Source organism: Nelumbo lutea, chromosome 2, assembly GCF_056320005.1.
Source record: "Nelumbo lutea isolate HS-2025 chromosome 2, American lotus-T2T, whole genome shotgun sequence".
NCBI classification, from domain to species: domain Eukaryota; kingdom Viridiplantae; phylum Streptophyta; class Magnoliopsida; order Proteales; family Nelumbonaceae; genus Nelumbo; species Nelumbo lutea.
In genome coordinates, this window is record NC_142685.1 from 97,183,420 (window position 1) to 97,208,135 (window position 24,716).

At 35.8% G+C, this 24,716-nt stretch overlaps 2 protein-coding genes across 3 annotated transcripts in view; both read left to right on the forward strand.

Annotated features, from left to right (window-relative positions):
* ALB1 (ALBINA 1) overlaps positions 1 to 7,250 on the forward strand; it is a 34,849-nt gene extending 27,599 nt beyond the window's left edge. Inside the window, exons 8-15 of the mRNA XM_088969383.1 lie at positions 1,390 to 1,527; positions 1,655 to 1,855; positions 2,128 to 2,283; positions 4,318 to 4,425; positions 6,002 to 6,136; positions 6,325 to 6,483; positions 6,602 to 6,722; positions 6,807 to 7,250. Coding sequence (XP_088825509.1) covers positions 1,390 to 1,527; positions 1,655 to 1,855; positions 2,128 to 2,283; positions 4,318 to 4,425; positions 6,002 to 6,136; positions 6,325 to 6,483; positions 6,602 to 6,722; positions 6,807 to 6,892 — 1,104 coding nt within the window. The 3' untranslated portion in view covers positions 6,893 to 7,250. The remainder of the gene's footprint in view (positions 1 to 1,389; positions 1,528 to 1,654; positions 1,856 to 2,127; positions 2,284 to 4,317; positions 4,426 to 6,001; positions 6,137 to 6,324; positions 6,484 to 6,601; positions 6,723 to 6,806) is intronic.
* Positions 7,251 to 14,595: 7,345 nt separating this feature from the next.
* On the forward strand, positions 14,596 to 17,101 carry LOC148872212 (protein EARLY RESPONSIVE TO DEHYDRATION 15-like). 2 transcript variants are annotated; one of them, XM_088968657.1, is made up of 3 exons: positions 14,596 to 14,848; positions 16,260 to 16,612; positions 16,705 to 17,101. In XM_088968657.1, the coding sequence occupies exons 2-3, from the start codon at positions 16,288 to 16,290 to the stop codon at positions 16,851 to 16,853; spliced, it is 474 nt and encodes a 157-aa protein (XP_088824783.1). In that variant the 5' UTR covers positions 14,596 to 14,848; positions 16,260 to 16,287; the 3' UTR covers positions 16,854 to 17,101. The 2 variants fall into 2 exon arrangements, with proteins under 2 accessions (XP_088824783.1, XP_088824784.1); XM_088968658.1 differs by having other exon boundaries at positions 14,617 to 14,848; positions 16,231 to 16,612.
* The last annotated feature ends 7,615 nt before the right edge of the window (positions 17,102 to 24,716 follow it).

Here is a 24,716-nt window from a genome sequence, read left to right on the forward strand (position 1 = left end):
AAATAAAAATTATGAATCCAAGGGTAGTAGGAACAGTAGAAACTACCAACCATCTTTGAGTTCTCCTGTTCTTACTATTAAGTTTTCCTGTTCTCTGCTCAATTTTCCATCTTTTTTGGTTGATTTTCATGCATTTAATTGTTTTAAGATGAGCAGTATTAATGTTCAGTTTTTAACAGTTTGATTCAGTATTTTCATTATCTTAAAGGATTGTATATGGATTTATCTTATACTTAGAGTTATTATAATTTCATCGTAAAGTTGATTTGAAGAATAATAGTTATAGTAAATCACTATTTTGGGAGCTTGCTTCTGATATTTCCTCTGATAACTTATATTTTACCTTTTCCTATTTCTTTCTATCTCTCTATGCTCTAATTCCAATCCTGAATCTCCATATGTATTTTATCACTTTTCTTCTCAATTTATCATATTTTTGTTTCTTAGAGAATTGCATAGCTTAAATTCCAATGTTCTCTTTATTTCCTCTCTTAAATATCTAAAATCTTTCCATAATTTCTTCTATATAAAATAATCCATCCTGTACATCACAAATTTACACTATCTTTCCTAGTAGTTGATTTGCCACTATAATTCTGTTTATCACCACTCTAAACTCTCCCTAGCTCAAATAGATCACCTTGAAAATCCCTATTTTTCAACCAAAAATTCAATCACTTGACTTTTGATATTTTTTTCGATCTTTTTTATGTATTGGAATTGGATCAAAATGTAGCATGTGGATGTTATAACTATTTATGCTATGCAGACTTTTCTCTGAGATTTTATGCATAGCAATATAGTAAGATTGATTGATTGATTGTTGGGATCATCATATTCTTTAGTGGGTTTTTTTTTTCATTTTGATCTCTCTTTAGTTGGCTTTCTATACAACTGGAATATTGTTTCTTGATCTTGTGCATGCCTGCTAAATGTCCACAAATATTTAACGCTTTGTGCTCATAGACAACTCATTACTTGAAATTCTAAATTTCCTATCTTGCTTCTGGTTTTGTATTCCATCTTTCCTGCCAAATGCTCAAATTGTTTCCACATTAAACTCACCATATTGGGTTGGAACAGACTTCATGGCTTATTGTCTTGCAAGGATTTCACTTTTGAGTATTAAAGGACTGTTACCCAATGCTGTTCTGATTATTCAAGATCTTGGGAGGGGTGGACTGAATATGGATGATTCCTAATTTTCTTCATTACATGTAAATCTTGATATGCATGTTCGCTGCTCCAGAGATTTTGATTTCTTTTCTATATGCTTGGAACCTATATTAAGCTTGCCAAACTGCATCGAAAAGCCTGTGCAGACAAATGAACAACTTATTGATTTTGACATATACTACCATTTTCATGCTAATATTTAGTTCTCTTCAGGTAGAGTTGGTCATTCTACCTCGTTCAATCATAAACGACAACCCACAGGAACAGCAAAACCAGCCGCCTCCACCTCCACCTCCACCTCCTCCACAAAATCAAGATTCTGCAGAGGACCAAAGTGAAGAAGATCAAGAGGTTGACTGCAGTTTATCAATTTTCCAAATTCAACTAAAATGTCCTTGCAATGCATCTTGCTTTCCATATGAAGTTTGAACGTCAAATATGAAAGTATGCTGAGATACTAAAGTTATTTTGTACCCAGGAAGACAATGACCAAGAGAATGAGCAACAGCAGGAACAAATACCTGAGGAGTTTATCTTTGATGCTGAAGGTGGTTTGGTAGATGAAAAACTTCTTTTCTTTGCACAACAAGCACAAAGACGTCGTGGAAAAGCTGGACGGGCCAAGAATGTCATATTTTCTGAGGACAGGGGGCGATACATTAAGCCAATGCTTCCAAAGGTTAGATCCCTACTCCCTTGCCCCAAAAAAGAAAAATGAGAAAGAAAGAAATGCAAAATGAACAGAGATTTCATTCTATATCTGAAGTTGATGCATCTCTTGATGCCATGATGAAGAAATGATTCTTCTCTCAGCACTGCAAAACTTTACCAGTTTAGGGTTTTCTTTTTCCTTCTGTATGTTAAGATTTTTTTTTTTTTTTTGATAAATGTCTTCTGTATGTTAAATTACCCGTTCTACTTTTGTTATTAACCTTGTGGATATTTAACCAGGGTCCAGTTAAGAGACTAGCTGTTGATGCAACCCTTAGAGCAGCTGCACCATATCAAAAGTTGCGAAGAGAGAAAGACATTCAGAAGACTAGGAAAGTGTTTGTAGAAAAGTCTGATATGAGAGCTAAAAGGATGGCACGGAAAGCTGGAGCACTGGTAATATCTTTTGTTTCTTTTAATACTTATCCTATTGTTCTACAGCTATAGTTTTTAGATATAGGTAATATTGTATATCATTATAGAAGGAAAAAGATATACACAAGAGGGATGTACAATGATTTTGTGGATTTTGATCCCCAGCCTTAAATATCAAAGATTAGGTAGGTGTAAACATGGTTATCAAGGTGGCAAGGTGAGACTAGGAGACAGGATATCACTTGTCGACTAAGTTCTTAGCTCGGTGCTTTGGGTGGCACTTAGGTGGGTATAATTCATGTTGATATGTATCTTATTATCAATTTTTTGTTATCTTGTTTTGAAAAACACTAATAATAATGGTTTCTGCAGACAAAGAAATATTACATCATTAATTTTTTTCAATTGGGCATATTATATTTCACAAAGCAATCAGGGCCAAGGACACATTCTGGAGCCTATGTAAAAAGTAAAGAAAAAGAGTCTGGTGACAGTGGTCATCACTTGGGCTGCTTGGTAGTTTTGCATGCTCATAACTTTTCTTAATTAATGATATTTTTATTTATCAATAAAAAAAAAGCACTTTTAATCATAATCTTCACTATTCCATATACAATATAATCAACTCCATTGAACAATTAGCAGGGCATATTTTATTTTTGGGTAGAACAACACATTACAGCATATTGGATCCAGCACCCAAGCGAGAGATTTTTGCAGCCAAAATCCAGGCAAATAAGTAATGGACACTATACTAAGATATGATGAGAGGTGCCTGCCTTATCCTCTTCATTGCCCAAGAAGGCACACTGAGCATGTATGAAAAAAAGTTATAATATAAGGTGAACTCCAGAAAATGCCATGTTGCCTAGATGTCTCCTTGATGACATGGCAAGAGCTAGAAACTATAGAAGAAAGTCGTCACACCAACCGTCCAACCCTTGCAAGATCATCTGTTGCCAAGTTAGTCTTCTTAGACAACTTTGGAGTGGATACGCTGGTAGGATGTATCTGATCTTATTAAGGTAATGAGTCAAGTAGCCAAAATCTACATCTCCCACCAGCAGTCACTGCTTAACCTTATACTGTTGACTGAATACTCACACCAACCCTTGCAAGATCATCAGTTATCAAGTTAGTCCTCTTACAACTCATCTACTTTGGAGTGGATACACTGGTAGGATGTATCTGATCTTATTAAGGTAACGAGTCAAGTAGCCATTAGCCAACATCTATGGCTCCCTCCAGCAGTCACTGCTTAACCTTATACTGTTGACTGAATCTCTCTCTGCAGCAAGAGAGGAAAGTTAAGTCCCTTTACTATGTGGGCCCCTTTGGAAAGCTCTGCTTTTGGAGCTTGGACTCCTATGGCCCTACTGAAGTCCAACAGTGCTCTCCCATCTTTGAACTCTACCCACTACTGCAAGGCTGGGACTCCCCAAGAAGCTGTCTTAATTGTAACTCTACCTGTCCTATTATCAAAAAAGAGGTTGCCTTAAAAGCTGGTGACGGGGTGTTGACCTAGAATTTACACTGGATTCATTTGAATTTGTTGGTTGCTAGGTGAATGAATTCAATAAGGGATAAATATCCGCTTATGGCTTCAAAGGGGGCTTCTTCCTTCATAACATGCACCTTTTTCTTTCTTCTAAAATCCCCAATTGACCATGAATTGCCTTTGACTATATAGCCCCAAAGTTTGGTTTCAAGAGCACATTGTAAATTGTATGCATTACATTTTTCTGTAGGTAGTTCTGCAATTCTTTTTGGTATACAATTTCCTTATAATTTGAAATTCTGATGACCCAGGCATTAAATTGTTGTTCCACTATTAGTTCCAATCCTGCTTGAAACCAATATGAAATCTTGAAATTTTTGAACTTCTCAGAGATTTCTATCAAATCAGAATTCAGTCCTATGCTTTTACCAAAAGAAGATATTAAAGATCACTTTACCAACAAAGGAAAGAACTGCATAGCCTCTAATTTATTTTTGTGCAGCTCTGCACTGCACAGAATGAACCATGTAGTTCTCTAAATGTGTCTTCTGTGGCAGGTAATATTTGTTGTTGATGCTAGTGGGAGTATGGCATTGAATAGAATGCAGAATGCAAAAGGTGCAGCACTTAAATTACTTGCAGAAAGTTATACAAGCAGGGATCAGGTAAGTTAAAAATTTTGAATATATCCGGAGAAAAGCATGAGTGCACTCTTAGATTCTAAGATAAAAGGATTAAGTTTAAATGACCTTTATTTAAATATTCCTTTCACAATTGTAGAGATTTGTTTATCTTCTGAATGTTATTGTTAATTACTTCTGATTAGTTTTCTCTAGTTTTGACTATATACAATAATTTAAAATAGGCAAATGGTGTTTTGCTTTCTTAGCAACTGATGTGACTTTATGCATTGAAGCCGACTTATTCTCAATATTACATGCTAATTAAAAGAAATTAATTTCTATTTAATTGTTTTTTTCAGATTTCCTTAATAATTGGTATTCTGATAAATGTATTTTGTTGACTAAAATAATTTTCTACGACACAACTCATTCATTTTCAAACTGACCCATTTACTATCTATTATGTAATTGAATAATCCTTTATATTTGAATGAGTGAGGAATCAAATGTTTTGACAATTCCTCATGGGGGGATGAATCAAGATAATTTTGAAACAGAGGGTTGGATATTTGTGCATCCTTCGTTGTAATAATATCTTGGGGTTTGTAGGGATGACTTGATATATCTAGTATATGACCATTAACTTAAATATGTCTATGGTTAACTAAATTCCAGGCTCCGGGAATGGTCAAAACCATGCCCGGTCGAAAAAGGATGCTACCCAAATGTATTTAAAGAAATTGTAGTAAAACCTGACACGTTGACCCTTGGCTTTCTAGCAGTATGAATGCATTTAAATAATTACCACTGTCAGATCATAATGAAAACACAATTTTTGTTTTACTTTTAAATGAATACGACATTGAAATCCTTTTCTGGAACACACTTGGTTTCTAATATCACTTCCGGCCTTTGGCCTTTTACTAGTTGGTCCCAGTAAAGTCCCTAGACGATGTACTTTTTTTTTTTTTTTGGGAAACTAGGCCCTTGGTAATGAGACAGAAAGGTTCCTTTTTATTGAAATTTCAATTTACAAAACAAATCCAAGTATTTTAGTTTCTTTTCCCTCCCCCCACCCCCTAGAAAAAATGTACAAGAAAATGGGAAGAAACAAACATATCATATCAGATTTCACCCCATGCCATATTTGGAAGAAAGTAATTATGATTTCTAGATGATTCAAAGATAAGTTTTGGAAAAAAATATGAATAAGAGAGTTCTGTGGTGGATTAGAAGCTGAAAGAGAAAGGGTTTCTTCAATATTTGAGTATTGAGAAATTAGTAGGACATTTCAAAGTCCACATTAGACTTCATATCTAATTGAGTAGGAAACTTCATTCAGCTATGCTGAATTCAATGACTTTCTGCTACTTTAATCATGGGTTTCCACATTTTACTTGATTAATATTTGAACATTCATCAGTATAGCAATTCATTAGGATTAAAATGGGTTCACTTATACACAAAACCTTTTAAGATTGTTATTTCATTAGTTTTACATATTAATCCCATTATGTGCAAGTATCTATCCACCTTTCCTATATTTGTATAAAGTTCTTTTTCCCTGTACTGCATTTGCAGTTAATGTTATGACTAATTAGTGTTCAATATTAAATAGGTTTCTATTATTCCTTTCCGTGGAGATTCTGCAGAGGTTCTTCTACCACCTTCAAGGTCAATTGCAATGGCAAGAAAGCGTCTTGAGAGACTTCCATGTGGTGGAGGTTCTCCTTTAGCTCATGGTCTTACAACGGTATTTGTTAACCAAATGACAATGCAGTTCCATGTTCTCAAAGAATTTCGCAAAATGTTTTAATGCTGGTTTCCAACCTGAAACAGACCTCCTTTATCTAGTCTTGATTTAAGCAAATCATTTAATTGTTGTTCTAGGTTACTGAAACCTCATTTTTATGTTCTGGTTCTTCTGTTGCATCTGCTTAGGCTGTCAGAGTTGGACTGAATGCTGAGAAGAGTGGTGATGTTGGGCGTGTAATGATTGTTGCAATAACTGATGGCCGGGCCAACATATCACTGAAAAAATCTACTGATCCTGAGGCTGCTGCTTCTGATGCACCTAGACCATCTTCACAAGAATTGAAGGTAAGTATCTGCTTTTTTTAGCTGCAAAGTATTAAATATTAAATATCTATCCATTTCTTTGCAATGAAAGAAGTAAATTTATTTAATTAGTACTAACTTATATCACTCCACCATGAAGGATGAAATTCTTGAAGTGGCGGGAAAAATATACAAAGCAGGGATGTCTCTTCTTGTTATTGACACTGAAAATAAATTTGTTTCAACTGGGTTTGCCAAGGAGATAGCCAGAGTCGCTCAAGGTGTGTTAATTAATGATCCTTTGGTGTTTGAACTATGAAGAAATTCTTTGATAACCTAACCATTTCAACAATTTCGTTGGGCAGGAAAATATTATTATTTGCCAAATGCTTCAGATGCTGTTATCTCAGCTACAACAAAGGAAGCATTATCAACCTTGAAAAACTCATGATTTTTGTGGAAGTTTTTACTAACAAGTTTATGAGAATGTATAGTATTTCCCCTATGAAGAGTGATTTTTTTCCCCTTGAGGCTGACAGAGGCTTAGTTCTAGCAAAAAGACATAGCATGCAATATCTTTGGGTTTCTTTGCAATTACTTGATAAATTGAATATAGTTGTGCATGGAGACACAGACAGTGAGTAAGAAGTGCAACCAAAACACAAGGCACAAGGCACAAAGCTAGGCATGCTCTTAGTGAAGGGAGATGCCATCTATCAAGGAAAGAGTTGAAAGTAAAATTTAATGTATGACAATATGCAAATCAAATTTCTGAAATGAGAAATATTGTATTGGCTTAGTTGGCTAAACTTGAAAGCTGTTGTGGTATTGTAGGTTTTCAGTCCTTCATAAGCTACATTATTTATGCTATAAAAACCATACTGCAACCTATAGTTATAGTAAATTACCTATTAATACATCAAATTCAAGACTAATTAATCAAAACATCAGGAACACCTCCCTTGTCCTTCATGGTGAGATTCTCCCAATGTACCTCTGATGGAACGTTGTTGGAACTGTGTTCTTGGGAGCAGATCCAGTCTTGATCCAGTACATGTTCTCACCTTTTGGTTGGTATTTTTTTCAATTAAAAGAATTGACACTTTGAATTGTTGATATTGTTTTGCATGAGCTCAAATGCGGGGCAAATTCTAGGGGTACAACTTTAACGGGTTAGGATTGGGATTTTGTCAAAATTTCAATGGATCCAACCCAAAGCCCGAGCTCAGAACAGTGTAAACTGTTAATTCAGACCTCCCCTACTGAGTTCGGTATCCCCTCTCCCTTCAATTGGGATGTGTTGGGTTCGGTTTGAGGCAAATCTGTATCGAACCCGACCTATTGACAGCCAGACATGAACTCTTTTTAGTATATACTTGCACACGAAGGTAGCTTTCTTGAGTTGTGGAACAGGTGTTGTTCCCCGGTGAGAAGGGAAGAAAACTAGCATGAATAAGGACAGAAAACAGAGGATTATACCCTATAAGAAAGGTTTCCTAGGGCCCAATTTGGAAGGAATACAAATACAAATATGTAGAATATAAAATATTTTATTCTGTATTATCTTATATGTATTTGTACTGTACATATTTGTATTTCTACTCTTTCCAAACTAAGCCTAGAAAGGGAAAGCCCTCTTTTAGTTATATATGTTCAAGGAACGCTAAATCACTCGTTGGTGTATTAGCTGGTTTGTTTCAGTATTGACGTGGAATTAAATCCTAGAAAGGGATAAGGGGAAGTTATTAATGGTGCATGACACCGAATACAAAAAACAGAAAAGAAAATCAATTGAATATAAAAGCTACAGTGGAAAACTTGTTAAGCCCAGCAATTATACCATGTTTCAAGTCTCTTTCTTTGCATTTTCTAGTGTAACCCAGTCAAGCTGCAATATTGAAGTAAGCAAGTCTACTTCATTAGACTTACAAATATTTTTCTACTTTCCTATGTTATCATTACAAGCAATAGTTTGCTATCTTATTTTTCAAACTAAGTTGTTTCCCAAGTCCCCCTTGGAATTATCCCAAATCTATATTGTCTTAACTAGCCAGGTTGCTGAAAGTGAAGTAAACAAGAAAGACTTCTAATCTTTTTCCCTACTCTTCCACTGTAGTTCTGTGAAGCCTTTCAAATTCAGAGTACAAAGTATTTCCCCAAGTCTGCCATCAGCTTCATAATAAGTCCAATAGACTAAAAGGCGTTCTACAATATGAATGTTTTATTATCATTTGTTTTTCTTTTTTTTTTTTTTTAGGTTGGTTTTGTTTGAAAAAAACATATATGCTTTTGGACAATCAAAATAATGGGTTTTAAAAGTAAAACAAAGTTTTTGGTATAAAAATTATATGATTTTTGGATATGATATTAAATAATCAAATGAAAACATGTTTTTAAAACAAGAAATTTAAGAACGTATTTTTTACTTAAGTTTTGAAAACAAAAATGCGTAAACAAAACATGGTTTTTTCACGCCCCCAAAAAGGTGAAACATGTTGACTTTCCTTTTTTCTTAAAAGCAAGAACAAGCTGATTTTACATTCATGAGAGTACAAATGCTGAGTTGACGCCACTTTGTACTTTCATTACAGATATTATGGTTGTGCTTGTTTCCCATGCAAATCTCAACAAGATGCAAAATTTTGCACTCACTATAGTTTTGCATCGATTTATGATTATGATTCGTTCTCTCACATGATACAAAATTTTCAATTTTTGACTCATTTGCATACAAATATTTTGAAAAAACCATACAAACTTTGCACAACTTCCTCCTACCTTAATTTTCTCGTACAAAATTATTTTACTTCTTAAATACAAACAAAACAACGGTCAAATACTATGAATTTACACCAATGCAAGCAACCAAGCGGAGCCTATATCCATCTCCCATAGTCTCAGGTGGATAAATAATTTTTCCACTTAGGAGAAAATTGCTAACACTTGGATGGGAAAAAAATGCCCCTTATAATAATAGATTTTTATGGCTAAATCATCATTTTCTTATTTATTTAGGAAATAAAAGAACATGGATAAATGCACTTACTTATCCAGATAAATAATTTACCGAAAAGCGAACAGGGCCTTGGTGTTATGTTTTTGTTTTAATTTTGGAGTATATTTCCACCACCCCCGATGACATTAATAACATGTGATGGAAATAAATTTCTTGCCATGGTTAAACTTTCTGCCATCTCCACTGAACATGCTTCAAAGGGAAGTCAATAGTGGATTTTCCACCATCACCACTCAAATTCATTCCAAGAAGGGGATCAAGGCAAATAGGGAGATTGCTACCAAATCAAAAACATAAGCTATAGGCCTATAACAACGGGGCATTCAAAGAGAAGATGAGAGAGCAAGTTAGCAGAGTTGTCAAACATCAGGCATGTAGGTTTAATATTGGACTTGAGTTTTAAGATGGGAGTTCACATTGGCACCCCACATGCACATCTCAGCATGCATTGGGAAATGGGAACATCTCTCGTATTTGTCAGTGGGAGATGTTCTCTAAACATGGTTGGGATGTGCAGTTGAGCACTGATGTGAATTCAGTTTGTGGAAAAGACCACTCAATCTATCAACCAATTAGAAAATGATTTTGTAAGAGAAACTGCACACTAATAGACCTGTAATCTACAAAACTTTGAGGGTTCTAGCATTTAGGTATCAAAGAAATATAAGCAGAAGTATAACTTAGAGGAAGGTCCATACCAGGGAAGAAATCCAAAAAGCCGCGCTCACATCATCACAGATAATTTTCCAACAATGTCTATAAAAGTAGCCAGTAAAGCCATTCGGGCTCAAGATAGGATCTGCTCCTCACATGTACATCCACCATGCATTGGGAACATTTCCCGTGAATAATAATTAATAAGTGCGGGAGATGTTCCCAATGCATGGTAGGATGTGCATGTGTGGCGCCAGGTGTGAAGAGAAGATCCGGTTTCTTCGGGCTTGGAGCGGAATCCTTAGAAAGGAAAACTACAGTTTTTATTTCTTCCACTATAGGAGGGAGAAGCAAATGCATATTATCATCTTTTGGTAATAGATGAAGAGATAATGTCTATAAGACTAGGGGTGCCAATTGGACTGGATTTGGTCCAATCCGATCCACTCCAATGTGAATCCATTATAAATGGATCAGGTCCAATTCAATCCAATGAATATTCTGGACTAATTTGGACTGGTCCAATTCAATGTCTGGACCATTCAATCTGTTCAAAACCATTTTGATTTAGATTGGTTTCAACCCAAACCCAGTCCTTTAACACTTATATTCTTATCTTATATCAATGAATCAGATATTGGTTTAATTCAACTTAATCCAATATAAATGTATTATGGATGAACCAGGTCCAATCCAATATATCTTATTAGTCCGTCCAATCCGTTCAAATTGATTTTGGACTGGACGGGATTCAATCCAAAACCGATCCATTAACACCCTTACATGGAAGGGCCTTCTTCAGAAGAATCCATCAACTTATAGAGAAGAGGGCAGTGGTCTGAATATAAACTATTCAAATATTTAACTAAAGAAGGAAACCTAGAAAGCCAAGTGTTGTTTACCAAACCACACGATCCAGTCGAGCCTATGCACAAGCTTGACCTTCTCTCCCATTGCACCAAGTGACAGACGGTAGAGAAAATAAAATCCAAGAAATTCGTCATTGGTTGAAACGATTAGGTATATCACCGAATTTTCTTTGGGCTGATGGCGGGTTAAGTTTAGAAGCTTTATCACCAGAAGTTGGAAGCTCAAATCTAATAGATAGAGTGGACCCATTTGACAACAAAGTATCAGCAAAGGCATTGACGTCCCAGCCATCACCAAGGGTCCACCTACAACCCATATCCAAAAATCTATATTATATTCTGAAATGCAATTGACCATGCCAAATTTCTTATATTATTATCCAACCCTTTTAGAATTTTGTAGTTTATTAGTCTTTAGGTTTTATTTGATAAAGGAATAAATACAAAAATGATCAATACAAATGTAAATATGTTTGGTTTATAAAAATGCGAAGTAGGTTTAACTTTCAAATGATATTTTTGTGCTCTTGCCAAATTATTTTTAGGTATGATAGGCATAAATACAAATCGCATAACCAGAATCCTTTTTTTTATATTCATTAAGTTTGAGTGCAAAGTTTTACATCCATTTTTTAGATGCAAACCTGTTCTCAGTTTGGATATAAATATGTCTTAAAATTCATGTTTGCTGTCATTTTCAATACAAATATGCATTCTTCTTAAATAACAGCAAAATTGAACTGGTATTTGCACTCTTTCCAAAGGAAGCCTTCTAAAGCCAAAAGTTAAATATGACACCAAGGGTCTCTTCTAGTACTCTTAGGCTACACCGAGTTAAGTGTTAACCTTTGGGGTGACAGTCACCCATTCTTTACATATTTAGCACTAAGAATATTTGCCCATAAGACACCACCATACACAATAACTCTCCACTTAAATTTGGTGGTTAATTTTGTCCAATGGAACAATTTACTACTACAAAATGCAGCATGAAGGCAAATGGTGGAGATTTTGTTACCAATGGATGGTGGTTTAGTTGGTAGCTTCTTTGTAGGGGTGATATTTCTTGGTTCAAAAACCCAATTCAACTTGATTTGCAAATTTCTAGGCTTGGGCCTAGGTTTTTGTGTATAGGTCTGGCCTAATTTGGGCTTGCATCATCACCATTCTAGATATCCTAGCACATGAGTTAACCAAAGCACAAGAGTTAACACATCTACCATTGTGTGTTCTCCGTTGTCTCACATGTGGGCTCAAAAATGAGAATAAAAACTTTCCGAGCTTGTGATACAAAATAAATGAGTCCCATGATTTATTTTTTATGCAATAAGCCCAAAACTTAGCCAACCATAATATAACTTGGACTTTTTTCATGTATTACATATTATTAATTTAAAAATTTAAAAATAATTAAATCTTTATCATTAATTGGCATGGGCCCAAAGATGTACTCAACATGGGCCAGTAGGGTCGAGCCCAGGACTATAATCTAAGTTTGAGATGTGGGCTGAACTAGGCCCAACTTAAGTAAGGGTTTATTATTGGTGATGCTGTTTGATCTGAATTATAGCTAAGGCAGATATGTAGCAGATGATCCTACCAAGTTGGACAAGTTGGGGCGAAAGGACGAAGTTGTGCACTGAGTAGATTTGTAAACAAAATAATGTTGGGCCTGAAGATGTGGTCTCTGAGGAAGGCACTCCAATGCTCAAATTAGTAAAAGATAGTAAGATCGGTCGGACTGAATTGTTGAGGAAGAATTGGTCCGAGCCAAGGAATATGTGTGAGAGTAAGAGAACAAATAGTAAGAGAGCTAAAAATGACAAACATTGAGAGGAAATGCCTTTAAATAATCAAGTGTCCTGGTATACTTAAACATACTCCCTGCGGGGTTTTAGGGAAGAGGCTGCCTGCCGAGGTCTTTAAAAATGGGCATCTATCTATAAGAGATTAGATTACACTTATCCGCAAGAAATTATGCTTCATCTGAGGTTCTCACTTATGAGATTGTCCGCTGTCCTCAGTATATAGCGTGCTAATCTGTTGACATGGAAAATCAGATGGACCCAAGATACAATGGTGTCCATGTAATGACTTCGACTGGCTGAGCCTAACAATTGGTGTTAATTGTTAAACCCAATTATAAATCATATGGTTTTCAAACCGCTATTGGCCCGAACGGTTGGACCATTCAGCTCAGGAATTGTGAAGGCAATTGGTTCCGTTTTACTCTAAATTCGGTCTTTAGCCCAAAAACTGTTGAATTGGTCAATTACCCATTGACTCGGGACCCATTCAATGGTTTTGGCCATTTTATTTATTTATTTTTTGTTTTTTATTAAAAATGTCTTGTCCGTTTGAACCAGACAGTCGAAGCGTCGACCCAAAACCCGGTGGCTAGAACTGTTCTAGTTTCGAGTCTTTTTTTAAAACATCGATAAACCAAGTATATGTTTGCCATCAATGATGCATATACAACACTGACAATGTTGTATATGTGTGGGTTGAAAACACCATTTTCTAAGAAAATAGTATATTTTTTTTTTGAAAACATTGATGCCAGGTAGGATATTTCCTGTGGCAGCAACAACATTCTATTTGGTACCATTACTCCATATTTATTTTTAGCATTGATATTGATTATAGGAAGTCCATGTCACTGCCACATTTTCTACCATTTTCTACCCATTTACCAGCGTCAAAACTGAATAGCAAATAACAATTATTAGTACAATCATTTTCCATTTAACCGCATGTTTTCCATTTCCCCATTCCTTTCCTTGTCCATCAATTGTCTCCAATTTCTTCATTCCATCTCATCTTATGATCCTGACCATTCAATTTCTTTTTCAAACTAATGATCCAATGGTAGGTCCTTAATAGGTCAGGAATGAATCTTGGGATTATAATAGATAAGGTCAACTTTTGGGTCTTAATATTAATAAATTTTAATAAAATTTTAAAAATAGATTAATTTTTAAAAAATAATATATAAAGGCAAAAATACTATTTATCATCTTCTTCTAGATCATTCATCAACGCCGCTGCCCACTATCGCCTCCGACAATGCCTCCGCCTTTGCCCAACATCGCCACTTCCGCCCATCTCTACCTCTACCTCCACCCACCTCTCCACCTTTGCCTCTGCCCAACAATGCCACCTCCACCCACCTTCGTCTCCGCTTCCAAAGATGGGTGTAGGCAGAGACGATGACGGCATTGGTCTACCATCCACCAGCATTGCCACTGCCGCCTCTACCTCTGCCTTACTTTCAGAGGCGAATGCGAAGTTTGGCCAAAGCGTTCCCAGAGGCGAAAGCATTGACCGACGCGGCAGCGGGCGGTGACCCGCGGTGACGCTAATAAATGATATGCAATAGGAAAAAAATGAATAGTATTTTTGTCTTTATTTAATATTATTAAAAAAAAAACCTATTTTTTAAATTTTATTAAAAAAATTACGATCAAAAGTTGTACTTATCTACAAGTAACCCTCAACCCTTCGATTGGAACCTAAAAAGAGATTTCTGCGATATAAATTACCTGATTGAGACAACGGAAGTTTCCTCCGTTCCATGGTCCTTAGTCTTTATTTGGGGGCCGACGCGTTTTAAACGCCCATAACCCAATAATTTGCAAGGTGACCGGCTGCTCACCGACTTTGACAGGCTGTAGGCTGTAGGCGGTAGGACAAATCCCCACATGCCGCTTCTTACAAACCTCAGGTTCGAATAATCGAAGCAAGCAAGTTCGGAACACCTAATCTCTGGCCTATATATACAGCGTACTGGAAGCCTGAGCGTAAAATCTTGTTCGTTAGTCCGAGAACGGATCTGATCGCCGAGATATTTTGCTTCTGTGTCCGGAAGGTAAAGGCTAGTCGTTTCAGACGCAATACATCTTGAAGATTTTGATCTGGTTTTGTTTTTGGAAATTCTGATCAAATCAAATGTTCAGCTTCTTATGAGATCTGATCGCGACATTTTGAATCTATTGTGCTTGAGAGATGTCTTTTGATAGGATTTGTTTTAAAGTTTAGGAGCGATCGATTAGAAATCTGATGGCCTTGATATCCGACTCTTAGATGTTGAGGGAGTTGTGTTTTGTTGAGGATCTTCACTGATTTGGTCCGTTGGGCCTCTGGTTTTAAAGATCGGTGAAGAACTTCAAAAAATCTCGAACAGGCTAGGTCTATTTCTGTAAGGAATTCATTATTTTTAAGATCTGGAACCTATACATCCTAGATCTGGAAGACCTTTAGGAATTGCGGGAAGGGTTTTGAATTTCTAGTTGAGGGATCATTTGATAATCGACAAGTTTTTGGACATCTTAGTTGTATGATCGGCGAGGTCTAGACCTCTGGCATACTGCAATTTGGGGGAAAAGGCGGAACCCTGTAATTGAGATGGCATTCTTTTGCTTTCGGGGTCGAATTTTCAGGATCGGTGTTTTGAAAAAAAAAAAAAAAACCTTGATGCTTTGAGCAGGCTGAGTGAGCTCTTAGATCCACAACTCTTTGGGTTTATGTTTATGCATCTTTCTTTCTTTTTTTCTTTTCTTTTAAGATCTACTTCCGACTGCGTCTCTGCCGTTTTATTTTCTTTATTTTGAGGAGCTTTTTTCTTTCCCAGTGTAGTCTAGATTTGCTGCTGAATGCATGGTATGAACCCTTAGCTTTCTTCTGTGGGTTCTATCTGGAGGACTATGCTCTTTGTATTTTAGATGTGATGTCATTTAATTTGTATGATGTATTTGAAATTTGGAGTTTGTCACTTTTTTGATCCTTCGAAATATAAAAGAGAAAAGTTGCAGATTCTATCTAAAATAATATTTTGCTTCTAAGGTTAAGATTCAATGGCAATTGATATTTTCAGTGGAAGAAAAGGAGCATGCATTGGATCCTATTTCCTATTCTCCTCAAGTGATTTGCTTTTTTTTTTTCCTTCTCACTTCTTTCATGTTCTACCGTTTCTGTCTCTGTTTTCACTTAAGTGGTCTGGTTCGATATTTTGCTTGTGTCCGTGTTACCATCTTCTGTATTTTTTGTCAAACTCTAATAAACAGAGGAAGTGGAAAAGGCATTTTGAGTTTTTGTCAAACTGTATGTAACTTTTATACACGCATTGATAACTGAAGAAGGTCACATTCTATATTGGACAAGTTAGATTTTGGTTCACATTCTACCAGTTTCGTTCTGCTTCCGCATATTGCAAATCTTCTTATGTTGAACTTTCCTCTTTTGTTTTCATAGAACTCTGAACTTGATTGATCCAACAACAGGGATAGATAACATCATCAAGAAGTGGCGATGGCACTGGTATCTAGAATGAGATCAACTCTGAACCCTAATGCACCTCTCTTTATCCCAGCTGCTTACCAACAAGTAGAGGATTTCTCACCTGAATGGTGGGAACTGGTGAAGACATCAACTTGGTTCATGGACTACTGGCTCGCGCAGCATCAGGAAGAGGAGAGCTTTATTGGCAATGCCAACGAAGATGATGACGTTGTCAATCTTCTCCCCGACGCATTTGATCTCGATGCTGATGAAGATATGGATGCTCAGTTGGAGGAGTTTATCCTATCTTCTGAAGAAAATGGATCAGCCCTTTCTGCTTCCAAGCCTCAAAATGGTATACATTTTGCTCATTGCGTTTTTTTATGCTATCTCCGTTTAGATATACCAACAATAAATCGAGACTAATTCTTTTATTTCTGGAAACAGGCATGGAGATGAATGCGGAGGCTGTGGTCAAGAACCTGATCCCCACGAAATCTCCCAAGTCGCAGGTGGAACCGGCAAAGTATCACGAGAAGCCACCCCGTTGCATTAGCCCAAAATGCAGCCCTCGTCGTATCAACCAGCCTCGTTGAGAGAGCGGTGCAGCAAATTTAAGCTTCTGGGTCTAGTAGCTCTGTTTTAACATCGCCAAGTAAATAGTTCTTAGGTACCTTGTTTTTAGTCTCCCTGTATAGAGCAAGGTGACAACTCCCTTGTATTCACCATCTTATTTCCATGTATTCTGTTTTCGATGGAAGAATCCATCCGCAGAAAAGAACGATGTAAAAAAACGAAAAAAAAGAGAATAGAATAAAATTAACTAAAAAAGATTCCCCAATAATGTTGTGCATGTGAATGGAAATTTTGGAATTGCTGGTGCGGTAACTGGTAAATTCGATTGTAGATACCGGTGAAAGATAGGAAAATAATTATTTACAAGAGTCCTGATTATTAGAGGAGGTACCCATTTGTGCGACTGTGTATGCATTACTATATTAAACAAAAGCAAAAGAAACAGTCTTCCACTTTAGGAATCCCTGTGGGTTGGTAAGTTATAATTTCTATTCGCTTAACTTGTATTAACATGTCTTTAATCAGACCTTGACAAAAGCCAATGGCAGGACCAGGTTTTGGGCGTCTTTTAATTGATTGCATTGATGACCTGTTGAGCTTCTGAATATATACAAACATTATTGCCTTTGGTGAGAATATATACAAACATCATTGCCTTCAGTGAGATATTTCTGATAGTGCCTATAAGATAGTATATAACTCAGTCAAGTTCAAAATATCCATACACACGATACAAATCGATACATATTTTCAAGCCTTCTTTCTTATTTTTATTTTTTGCAACCGATTCAGGGGGTCGGTTTAGGTCTTTTTTTCCCCCTGAACTGGTTAGACCTCCGATACACCCACTGTAGGGGCATATCTGAGGGCTTCTGGAATGGTATGTATCGGTCGATACGAGCTGATAAGTATCGATACTTTGAACCTTGAACTTAGCTTGTAACATAAATGTGATACCGTTTATTCTTCCTCCTATTATTTTGATACATGATAAATTTTTTGATACATAAACACCACCATAAGAATATAAAGTATTTGATATTTTATTAACATCTGTAAAGATAATAATATCTACGGAAGAAGATATACTCAAGGAGATCTTATCTGAAAAATATATATCACTATGGTATCTTGTGTTAGTTTGGTACTGAATAGTATCGTAAGAGTTATTAATTTTGAGAAGGAGATTTGTAGGAGAAATTGATCTTTTGTTGATCTTTTCATTGCAAGCATATCAGATGTAATACCAAGCTGTAGCTATTCGGCTGAGAATGTTCATGAATTGTGAGTCATTTTGGATTTGGGTATACAAGGTTTTTAGGCAAGAACTCCATGAGTCTTGAAAATGAAGATGGAATTGAATATTACAAGGATTTGCAAATAAGACTGCTTGCATGAATGTGCAATTCATAAAAAGATGATTTATGTCTTTGATTTGTGTATTACATAGAGCAAATTTTTTCCTAGTTATCCTGGAATATTTTGTCTTTAACTGGAATGAAGGTATTTAAGATTCGCCAGAAGAAAAGTTGAAAACGCGGAACTATCTTTACTTTCCAAAGTTTTTTAAAACAGAATGATAGGTTGGGGTCCATCTGATTATTTAAACTACTGAGAGCATTTTTATATTCTTCCTTTACACTAAATTTACTTGAACTATGGCTGGTCCAAATCCAATTATTAAAGTACGACTCTAGGAAAATTGGGGTACTTGTGGTTATTGATATTTCTTTAGAGTCAAAGAGAAGTTGAATAGGGTCTTGACTCCAATGGCCTTGGTGGATAAGTTGATTAATATTGATACTTCTAAGTTGAGGAGCTATCGGTAAAGTTATCCAAGAGAAGAGGTTTTGGTTTTGTATCCAAGGTCTTTGAGTAATTGGAAAGTTTGAATTTTCTTTCACTATGGCTCCACATTCTAATGAGAGTTCCATTAAACTTGGAGCTATTGATTTCTAGAAGAAAGAGCTTGTGATAGTAATAGAGTAGGGGAATAGATTTGGATATTTCAGGTATTTTGATCTCCAAAGTTGAGCCCCTAACTTATCTTGCTCATTTAAAAATCTCCAAAGCTGTTTTCTTAAGGAGAGAATTATTGGTTAATTGGAGATTTTTGAAACCTAAACCTCCCTGGGTTTTATGTAACATTAAGTTATCCCAATTGCACCATCTGTAAGGGTGAGGCTTAGACTGAGAGGTTCCCCACCAGAAATTTTTTATAATTTTCCCATTTGATCTATAGTTTTTTTAGGGAATTTTACTAGAGTCATGGCATGAACTGGGATGGCTTGTAGGACAGATTGTATTAAGACTTGTTTACCTACCTAACTTATAGCAGAAGCCCTCCATGAGTTTAATTTTGATTTTAAATTATCTAGGATAAAAGTTAATTTGGAATATTTATTTCTATTCCAAAAAATGGGTAGTCCTAGATACTTGGAATCTTTGTGAAGAGGCTTTATTTTGAGCTGGATATTAATTTTTGTAGCTTAGGATGAATGCTTTTACCACAATAGATTCCAGATTTTTTTATATTAATTAATTGGCTTGAGAGGGATTGAAACTTGTTTATGATTTGAATGAGATTATCTATTTATGCTTTGTAAGCTCTAATAAAAATCATAATATCATCTGCAAAGAAAATATGAGAAATTTTTGGTGCAGATTGGGATATGGGGATGCCTTGGATTTTCCCTTCTAGTTCGGCTTGGTGTAGGAGTCTTGATAGACCTTCAATTGCTAGGATAAAAAAGTACGAGGATAAAGGATCCCCTTGTCTTAAACCCCAAGAAGGATGGAAATAGCCTTTAGAAGTACCATTAATAAGGATTGAGTAAGACACTGTTGAGATGCACTTTTTGATAAGTTGGTAGAAGTCAGGAGTGAAACCTAAGAGAAATAGGATTTGGAGGAGGAAAGTCCATTCTAGCCTATCATAGGCTTTTGACATGTCTAATTTTATTCCTAAATAGTTTGTTCCTCATTTTTTGTGTTTAAGAAAGTGAAACATCTCATGGGTTATGATTGAATTGTCAGTCATTTGTCTGCTAGGAATGAAAGCAACTTGATTAAGGGAGACACACTTATCTAAGACTTTCCTGAGCCTACCAATTATAACTTTAGCAATTATTTTGTATGTTACGTTGCAAAGACTGATAGGTATATAGTCTTGGATTTTGGAATTCCTTAAAAAGAATGGCAGGCATACCATCTAGACCTGGGGATTTTAGACTCCCAATACCAAAAAGTGATGTTTTAATTTCCTCAACCGAAGGAATAGCTTTGAGCATGTTTTTTCTTCCTCCGAAATTATTGGAGTAAATAAATTTGATAAATCTTCTAATTGGTCATTGGGCTGGAAGGAGTAAAGATCCAATAAATAATTAAGAAAAACTCTAGTGATATCAGCATGCCCAGTTTTCCTTTCATTTTGGTCATCTCTTATTCCTTCTATTGTATTCCTTTTCCTTTTAAAGAGAATACTCTTATGGAAAAAAAATTGTACTCTTGTCTCCCAATTGCAACCATGTTTGTTAAGAGGTTTATCTCCAATATCTTTCCAAATGGTTGGTTGCCTGATTTAATTCCTTGTATAAGAGATTCTCTAGCTCTGTGACTCTTGATTGCTCCATGAGAAAATTTTGATCTTCTAATTTTTGAATTTTGATTTTTGGATCAATGAATTTTGATTTTCTCCAACTGGATGAGAGTTTTTTCAGGATATCTAATTTTTTTATAATACGATAAGCTGCACGTCCTTTGATAGATGTATGCCAACTGTCTTCAATAATTTGTTTGGAGGAAGATTCTGACATCCACAGTTCAAAAAATCTAAAAGGTTTGGGGAGATTGAGTAATTTTGGGTTCAGATTTAGTAGGAGAGGGTGATGATCTAAAACCCATTTAGAGCCTAGGGAGAGGGTAGCATGAGGAAAAATAGGTAACCAGTTTGGAGATATGACTGCTCTATCCAAGGTTTTTTGAATGTGTCCTATAGTTCTTTTGCTTGTCTAGGAAATACCTCCTCCTTGTATGTTTAATTCTATTAGGTTGTGGTCAAGAATGAGATTTCTATATTGCCTGGATGCTAATTTCGAGGAATTATAGGATACCTCATTGAAATCCCCAATAAGTAGATAAGGTTTGTGTAGATTTTGAATTTTTGAATTTAATTCTATCTAGAAATTATTTTTATGATGTTTTATAATAGGTCCATATATGAAAATCAGAAACTAGTCACAATTCGAGGAATTAAGTTTGAGAAAGACATACTTGGGGTTTGAAAGCTCAATAGTAACCAAAAAAGTCAACTTTCCAAAATACAACTAAACCTCCGGCTCTTCCTTTAGAATTAACAATATCAACATTAGGATAGCGTAACTTAGTGCTTAAGGTATTTATTTTTGTATCTTGTATTTTTGTTTCACACAAAAAATATAAAATTTGGGCTTAATTGGTGGACAAAGTCCTGGAGTCCGGGACGCCTTGCCCCACGGCAGTCTAACTCATGATGATCATTGATGCAGGTGTGGCTGATAAGGGCCAGCCACCTCCGCCCATAGGAAGTAAAGTCGAAAAGAAATCAAGGAGAAAAAAGAATTTACCGTTTCCTGGTTCTCTGAATCAGTGGTTGTATCAAATAAAACCACTTGGTTAGTAGCTGCCGTACTTGATGTTTCTGGTCAATCATAAGTGGGTAAATCAAGAGTCAGTTGTTCAAATTTCAGGTTTGGCAGAAGGTTAATACGAGGTCTTTTACCTCTCGAAGAAGGATTAGGTTCATCTTCGTAAAGGCGGTTCACAATTTCCTTGCTAGTTGAAAAGTTTCTTCTGAAACACAGAGAGGAGGGAGGTTAGAACTCAAGGGAGCCGCCTGGTTTATAGAAACCGGGGGGAAAGGTGGTGAGTTTTCATTGTTGTGTAAACCGGGGGATAGGTGGTGAGTTTTCATTGTTGTGTGCTGACTGATTTGATGGGAAAGCGTTTGCTTCGTCTTGAGGGTTTTCAGCTGGGGGAATAGGAGGATTGAGATTGATGAAGTCACTGAAGATGGGCCGGTGCCATGAGCCCTGTAAAGTTTGCTTGCCTCCCAACCCGGGTGGTTCATGGCACGCCTGTTGAAGAATTGATCAAAAGAACGCCTTGCTCGAATCTAGTTGTGAACAACTGAGAAAAGGGGTCTTCCAGCTTCAATAGATAGGGTTTCAAAAGGAAGGTCATGAATTTGAACCTAGACTTCTATTTCATGAATGCTCCAAGCGTACTAGGGTCGATAAGGGACCCGGGTTGCATGAGAATCCATTATTCTAACTGTACAGCATATCTGAAGGTCAAGCGGAAGTGACCAGGAGAAGGCTGCTGGAATTGATATTCTAGAGCTCATGCAGACCTTGAACAATATCATTAAATTAGTCAGTTAAACCAGGAAAAAGACGGCAAATTAGAGAAAGCTGCCAGTTTTCTCCAATTCTTGGAGGATGAGATGTTTGGATGTTCACCACGTCTACTCCAGCGTTTCCATTGCCCTGAATCATTTGCTGGAATGCTTCACTGAGTGCTTCCAAATTGTCCATTGGGGTAAAAGGTACCACAGGAAAGGGAGGAAAGATTAGAGAGAGAGGGAGACGGGAGAAAGGCTGAAGTTCAGAAGAAGCAGAGGGAAAGGAAGAGGAAGAAAGCAGACAAGAGAGAAATGAGCGAAAAACTAAAAAGGAAACTCCTAGGTCTATTTAAGATGTTAATTAACTATCAAAGTAAGACACTAGAAAAACAAACTATATCGCCAAAATTGTTGAGATTTATCTAGAAAGTAACCAAATAGTAAACTATTAGAACTAGTAACAGAAGCATAATAATAGCTACGTATTACAACGATAGGTGGTATGGCAAATGAACGCAATTAAGAGTGTAGAGGTAAGTGTACTCCCTGTAATTGTTATTTGCAGAGATTAAGTTGCAACGTGTTAAAATGCCGGCAGCCAGAGATCACGCTGATTTTCGAAGAGATGGCTATGTGTAAGTATGAACTTCGGTTTTCGAAACACTTCATTAAGCAGTTGCCGACTTGTAGTTGAATGGGAAACAACCCAACAATTGGCACTCGTCGTTACAGTTTCCTTACATCTTCATCCTCTCGCCGGATTCCACTTGTAGCTTGGGATCTACTGCTCACTTCATATCTCCACCTCACTTATCTCACAACAGTATGGAACTTTTGGTAAGTCTTACGGGGGTGGTCAAAACCGTTCGAATGGTTAATGGCTTGGTTTAGCGGTTTGTTGATCTAAATCAACAGTTTTTTTGGAGGGGAGGGGGGGGGGGGAATCTAATTTTTGGGGAAAACAAAATCAATCACCTGACCGATTCTTGGTTTTTTGGTCCAACCGTCCGGTCCAGTCTAGTTTTGAAAATCATGATCATAAGCATAATAAGCGTCAAACCTCTGTCCTTCGTTTTCTTTTATATAGGCTATAACTTATAATTTATTGCTATATCTTCAATTATAATTATAATCATTATTTTTTACATTTATTAAAAAATATTAGTTTTTACTTTATTTAATCCTCTTTCATGAAGCGGTATTCAGTAGTGTAGATGAGAAATTGGGTGGTGTATCATGTTCACATTTGTTTTGAACCATGGATAGGCTATGTGGATTGGTATCTACACTTATATTGGAGTTTTGTAGGTGTGGTATTGGAGCAAGGCTTAGCTAAACACTTTAGTTGTTTAACGGGTTGTAGAACCAATGATATGGTTCCACGTTAGTATTAAATACATGGGGCTTACATCTTTTATAGTGGGGCTTATGAATTTATTACTACCGTCGAAATTGATCATCTTTTAGAGATTATCATAAATGTCTAATTTTTACAATTTATATGGTAATAAAATTGAAAAAAGGCATTAACAATTGAATATTAACAAATAAATATTAATTTTAACAAAAGTGGTAATAAAATAATTAAAAAAATAAAATAATTAAAAAAACTGGAGCTTGTGGCAATTGAGGAGAGCTTGTAGAGGATAGCCTGTGCTTGTAATGCTCGATGGTGGAGAAAGAGAAGCGGTGGAGCAGGAACGACGGTGGAGGACTTCCAACGGTAAAAAGGAAAGAAAAATATATAGGGTATAGAAGTACTAAATTAAAAATGGAGTGTGGATCGACCACAAACATGAGAAATTGTCATTGTCAAGATTTTGGGGTGTGGATAGGGATGGTCCATGATAAACCAAACAACATGCTCACCTCGTGCCACGAACCAAAACGGTACATCACCACTTGATGAACACACTTCTGAACACCACCTAAGTCTTATATTTAAGGTACTAACTCCCATTTTCTCTTATTAAATCTTATATTTAAGTTATTTTTTCACTAATAATGCTATTAATTAGATCTATGCCAATATTTTTAACAATATAAACCCATGTATTTTAAAACTGATTTGAAATCAAAACCATTCTTTATCAAGTGGTGACTAAGAAATTCAACCATTTGAATCAAATTGATCAACCTATGAAGTCATAGTTAGGTAATAATTTTAAAACATAAATAAATATAAAAAATTAAAAAATATAGAAAAAATACACATATATGATATTTTGTTAATCAAATTAAAAAAATGTGTACTAAACAATAATTATTTTTGTTGACAATGAAATACATAATTTAGAATTAACCAAATATAAAATTATTTTACTGTTTGACAAAGATCAATAGTTCAACTTTTGGGTCAAATGTGTTAACATTTAATATTGTAAATAAATAATAAAAATTAACAAAATATAAAAATACAAAAAAAATGAAAAAAATAAAAAGGATTACACTAAATAGAGAATTTAGTTCAACTTTTGTAAATTGAACTATTACTTTTCACTTC

Coding starts and splice junctions, on each gene's coding strand:
- LOC148872212 (XM_088968657.1), top strand. CDS start 16,288: ATGGCACTGGTATCTAGAATGAGATCAACTCTGAACCCTAATGCACCT. Junction 16,613..16,704: donor TGCTTCCAAGCCTCAAAATG/GTATACATTTTG, acceptor TTCTGGAAACAG/GCATGGAGATGAATGCGGAG.